This window comes from Drosophila albomicans, chromosome 2R (assembly GCF_009650485.2).
Source record: "Drosophila albomicans strain 15112-1751.03 chromosome 2R, ASM965048v2, whole genome shotgun sequence".
Classification (NCBI taxonomy): Eukaryota; Metazoa; Arthropoda; class Insecta; order Diptera; family Drosophilidae; genus Drosophila; species Drosophila albomicans.
The window spans coordinates 3,608,103-3,613,794 of NC_047631.2; the positions used below are offsets into that span (position 1 = coordinate 3,608,103).

General features: G+C 43.7%; 1 protein-coding gene across 2 annotated transcripts; it reads right to left on the reverse strand.

Annotated features, from left to right (window-relative positions):
* Positions 1 to 1,451: 1,451 nt before the first annotated feature.
* Positions 1,452 to 2,916, reverse strand: LOC127565832 (uncharacterized). 2 transcript variants are annotated; one of them, XM_052006480.1, is made up of 4 exons: positions 2,700 to 2,916; positions 2,033 to 2,640; positions 1,653 to 1,854; positions 1,452 to 1,588 (listed from the first exon to the last, which is right to left on the reverse strand). In XM_052006480.1, the coding sequence occupies exons 2-4, from the start codon at positions 2,158 to 2,160 to the stop codon at positions 1,523 to 1,525; spliced, it is 396 nt and encodes a 131-aa protein (XP_051862440.1). In that variant the 5' UTR covers positions 2,161 to 2,640; positions 2,700 to 2,916; the 3' UTR covers positions 1,452 to 1,522. The 2 variants fall into 2 exon arrangements, with proteins under 2 accessions (XP_051862440.1, XP_051862438.1); XM_052006478.1 differs by having other exon boundaries at positions 2,033 to 2,916.
* Between the last annotated feature and the right edge of the window lie 2,776 nt (positions 2,917 to 5,692).

The following is a 5,692-nucleotide window of genomic DNA, read 5'->3' on the forward strand; positions in this document are numbered from 1 at the left end:
AGAGGATTGGTGTAAGCGACACCAGCAGTTGCAACAAGGCCATTTTGCGTATAGGTTATTTCCCTAAATGTTGGAAATATGCCGAGATCATCATGTGTCTCAAACCAGGTAAATCTCCAGAAGATGTGGCATCTTACAGACCAATCAGCCTGATATCTGGCCTCGCAAAACTCCTTGAGAAACTCCTGCCCAAGCGCCTATTTGAGCACAAGGATTTTGCCACTGCAGTGCCTAACCACCAATTTGGCATCCGTCGCGAGCACGGCACGGAGCATCAGCTGGCCAGAGTGACTCAGCACATACTTGCTGTTCTTCGTATGCCGGCAATACTGCTCGGCCATCTACATTGACATATCGGAAGCGTTCGATAGAGTATGGCATGAGGGTCTGTTGAGTAAAATTATTAAAATCCTGCCACTAAATTTATATAAAATCATTGAAAGTTACCTGTCTTATCGCACTTTTGCAGTTAAATGCAACGATGGAGTAACATCCAGAGTCGGCTGCATACCAGCTGGTGTCCCACAGGGCAGCGTCTTGGGCACAATTTTATATACAATTTACTCCTCTGACATGCCGCTACCACTACTCACGCAAAATCGTCGCCATCTCGAGCCGAACGAAAGGTCGATGCTGTTGTCAGCATATGCGGATGACACAGTCATCATGTGCTCCGCTGATCATCCGGCCAATGCGATAAACGAGACCCAACAGTACCTGCACCACTTTGTAAAATGGTCTAAGAAATGGTGCTTCAAGATCAACGCGACAAAGACAGCGCATGTCATATACATGCTGCGTGACCTGAATGAACGAGAAAGGACAAGAATGATTACTATAAACGGACATGAAATTAAAATGAAATCTAAACACACGTACCTGAGAGTGACACTTGACCGCAAATTAACGCTGGCCACACACGGGACAAGATTATGCGTCAAATCCAGAGCAAGAACTAATAAATTGGGCTGGCTTATTGGGCGTAACAGCAAATTGGCAAAAGACTGCAAAATGATGATTGTTAAGCAGCTCATCATGCCAATATGGAAGTATGCTCTGTCCATCTGGGGCGCGCTCACCTCAAATTTCCAAATCAATCGCTTGCAGCGGCTGCAAAATAAAATCATTAGAAAATCGCTAAAAGTATCTTGGACACTCAGAAATGAATGCATCAGAAATACTTACCAGCTGTGTACAATTGATGGCGCGTTCCATGTGGCCAGCGAACGATTTGCAAATTCTCTGGCTGCACATCCAAACCCAGAAGCGACAAAGCTGGTTAGAGAACCACTTGTCGTGCAACGCCTACAAAGGCCCAGATATACGGAGCAGCTAGACAAATTCATAAGGCCGTTGAGTGCAGCGCTAAATGCAAATACAACAAATGCAACACACTTGCGGCAGATGCAAGGCGAGCACCTGCGTGCTGAATCAAACCAGAGAAACAATCAGCAAATTTTGAGAAAACAGATTCGGCCTTTATTACCAACACTGATTCGCATACAAGAGGAGTATAATGAAGCTAAAGCGAACGAGGAACGAGAACGCGATCTTGCACAGCGGCGGCGACAAACTGATATACAGACAGCTGCGAGATTTAATGAAATTAAAATCAATCAACTGAGACGTAAATATACACAAGGTCTACTCACCAGATTATGGATCACATACGTGGCCAGCCAGTGCAAATACAAAAACTGGTACTGCCGGACATCACAGCGGAGGAGCAGCAAATTCTGCGCAGAAAGCTGCCAGAACGTTTCTGCGAATCGACCATAAATACGCTTCGAAAACGCTTGAGAGATGGCCTCCTCGCCAGATGTGATGCTTTGGATATCATCAGAGGGCAGCCACCTGAAATTAAAAAGATTATAGTACCTGACATAACCATGGACGAGCATATGGCGCATCTTGAATGCACAATGCTAGCAGAGGATGAACTGCAGACGGAGCAGCAGCAAACACAAATCATCACCATTGAAGATTCGCCACCATTGCGACATGCAAATTCACAGCTGCAATATCCACTTACCCATCACAAGGTGTCACGTCCACTTTTGGTGCCGGCAACTGCAAACGAGACGCTTGAAAACGGCCTGGAGCTGGTGAGCAGGCGCTTGGAGTGGCTGCTGGACGATGAAGATCCGCCTGCTGAGGCATGGCATACAGCGCACATAGCCGAGAAAAAGTCCAGATGCAAGCAGAGACGCCAGCGAAATACACAAAGCCCAGCAGTGGCGGCAGCAAACCTCCTAATCTTAGGATGGGCCGCCATTGCCAGCATTGTAAGTCGCCTCATTGCGAGATTCCATTTTTCAGACTCGGCGACGGCTGCGTACTCCAGTAGTCAGATGCTCCATCCGCTGCCCAAACCACTGCTCGCACCCAAGACGATGGCCAAGCAGACTCCATGCTGGCCGGCAATTCACGGCGAGGCCATTTTGGGAGCCTCGAAGCATCCAGGGCGACTACCACTGGGCCACTGCCAGCGTCCAAACGCTAAACGATGACCCGTCAGCAATTCGACCGTGGCAAATAAATCATATACATAATTATTTTATTTTTATAGGTAAACTTGGTTTCCGATGACGAGAACTTGCCGCCACCTCAAATGTTAAGAACATTTGATGTCAATCTCAGCTGGTAAGTCAAACCATTTTACTATTATAATCAATAAATCAATTATAATACATAATTACTTGCAGGCAGGGCGAATATGACAAATTTGCGGACTCGTTTAAAAAGCAGCAAACACCTCAATATGTCGGCCTCAAAGTTTTCCACATATTAAGTAGGAATAATTTCAAAGGTCGAGCTGAGCCAAACAAATTGCAATTGAAAGTCCAGGGAGATTCGTGAAATAGACCTATAATTTGTATGAATAAAACATTTAAACATTTAAAGAATTGTACATAAAGGTCGCTGTGGAAATGGATTGCTATGTTGACGATTTTGAACTATTGTAAGTTCTGAACACTTTTCAATTGTGCTATATAATATTTGTGAACAATGGACAAATTAGCCAGTGTTCATAAGCCCTGATTTATCGGTATCGATACTGCATGCAGTATTGGTATCGCGATATTAGCTAAAGTACTTAAGTATCGATAATCAATACGATTAGTTGTAAGCACGCACTCGAGCAAGAAGCAAGTTGCCGAAAAATATTATAATTTAACAATGTTAAAACACAACAACTCAATTATCCAAATAAACCTACAAATACACTCGAAGGCCTATTAATTCCTCTCAAACCCCCTCTCACAGTTCAGAAGTGGGATTCTTGAGGTTGGATGTGTGAAACGAAGGAGTGGTGCTGAAAATTCACAAAAAGCAAGAAGAATTGTCGGCGTGGAAAGTTTGTAATGGGATGTGTTCCCAAAGGTCTATGTGACAGCGTATATTGCAAATTACGGATGTGTTCCTTTTCCACGTGGCAGACGAATTCAAAATAGAGAGATCAGGAATCTTAGTGAACCTGTGGAAGCAAGAGACGGTTTCAAGAATCTGTGTGAACTTGAAGATATATGTATGTACATACAAAAGGCTTGTGTGTATACGAAAAGTTGTGGTGAAATTCGCAAACAGACGCCAACGTTGTGAAATACTTAGCAGTTGTCTCGCTTGCACACATGCAACGGGAATTGCGCAAATAGTAAAAGCAAAGTCAGAGAGACGATCGAATTTGGAAAAATGACGAAAATAGATGGACTCAAAGTAGACGAGTTAAGGTACCTGCTACGAGCTAGAAATTTGTCAAGCTCAGGCACCCGAGCTGAATTAATTCTAAGATTAATTGAATTTGAGCAATCGGAAGAAGTAGAGATGCCAGTAACGGCTGGGCTTTCTACGCAGCAAGAAGAAGCGATGACGTCACAATCAGCGGCAATTTCACAATTGCAAAATGAAATGAAAGCATTGACGAATATGATGGGTCAGCTAGTCGCAATGCAAAGGCAAAATGCAGAAGCATCAATGGCAAACAATCAACAGCAGCAAATCATTGAAGTGGAACCCGAAAATATCAACAATGAAAACAGACATATTGGACAGGTCATGAGACAAGCATCGGTGAAAGAAATTGCAAACACATTGCCGGAGTTTGATCCAAGTGATGAGAACGCCATTTCCGTAAACCAGTTCATTGATCGAGTCAACAAAGTGGTTGATGCTTATCAATAGGACGAGAAATTTGTATTACTCGCAATATACACACGACTAAAGGGACCAGCCAAGATGTGGCTCGATTCCTCACCTATTCTCCACACGACATGGAATAGTTTTGCGGAAGCTATACAGGATGAGTTCGGAGCAAACCCAGACGAAGCAGAAGTGCATTTTACTATGGCAAATGCAACCAGACGATCAAAGGAGACGGTCAAGGAGTACTGTTTCAGGATGTCCGCCCTTGGGGTGCGGTACCAGCTAAGCGAAGCAGCTATTATAAGATATGTAAGATCAGGACTACAGCACCGAGAACTGCAAAACAGTATTGCAGCGATTCACTTCTCGTCAATGAAGCAACTTCGTGATGCAGCTGAATCTTATTTTGTAAACAGAGGTCGACCGAGCACAACAAAAAAAGAATTCTTACCAAAAGGCAGCAACTTCGAGCAAAAGCAGGACAGCGATGTAAAGTCATCAAAATCAAGGGAAACCCTGAAGTGTTACAACTGCGGAGAGTTGGGACACTTTGCTAATTCGTGCACAAAGGAAAAGAAAAAGCTGCGCTGTAATAAATGCAACAAATTTCATGAGCCAAACGGAGCTTGTCATTCCGCGAATACAATGCGTTTGGGAGCCACCAATCATGACAAACTTTTCATGAGAAAAATCTTGATAAATTCACACGAGTATAGCGCCTTCATTGATACAGGTAGCCAGGCTAATATCATGCGCCAATCTGTTGCCAAGAAAATCAACGCTGAACGCCACAAATGTTCTATGTAAATAAGAGGCATTTGCGGGGGTTCATGTATCCTCACAGAAGCGATCATTGTGGACATGGACATCGAAGGAAAAGTGGTCACAGCAAAAGTATATGTAGCAGACGACGACCTGTTACAAGAGGATTTCCTATTGGGACAAGATGTTATCATTAGCGCTCATCTCACGCTAAGCTTTGAGCCACATGTCACAGAAGTTAAGCGAGCAGTTCATCAGCAGTTAATTCCAATCGGCAATGCAATAGACAAACTTTTGATCAATTTTCAGAATGATCAGGAAAGAGGCAAAATACGTAATTTGCTGGAAAGATTCCCCAACGTTTTCTCTACAGGATTGCAAGACATAGGCAAAACAAATTTAGTCCAAGCCCATATAATTGTTGAGAGCGGTCAGACAGTTTCTCAAGCGCCTTATCGAGTTTCCGAGCCAAAGAAGGAAGTTGTTCGCAAAATGGTCGACGAGTTGTTGGAGCAGGATATTATAACGTTATCCACATCAGAGTACGCCAGCCCGATAGTGCTCATCAAAAAGCCGAATGGTAGTGATCGAATGTGTGTCGATTACAGACGTCTGAACAAGTTGATCAAGAAGGAAAATTTCCCAGTACCGAACATTGAAGAGCGCCTGCAGGAGGCAAAACGATATAAGTACTTTTCATCCCTGGACCTTAACAGTGGCTATTACCAGATTGAAATAGCACCAGAGAGCAGGAAATTCACAGCATTTATCACCACCGATGGATTAT

Coding starts and splice junctions, on each gene's coding strand:
- LOC127565832 (XM_052006480.1), bottom strand. CDS start 2,160: ATGCCTCAGCAGGCGGATCTTCATCGTCCAGCAGCCACTCCAAGCGCC. Junction 1,855..2,032: donor GACGTGACACCTTGTGATGG/GTAAGTGGATAT, acceptor TTTTAATTTCAG/GTGGCTGCCCTCTGATGATA. Junction 1,589..1,652: donor CGTATGTGATCCATAATCTG/GTGAGTAGACCT, acceptor TAAATCTCGCAG/CTGTCTGTATATCAGTTTGT.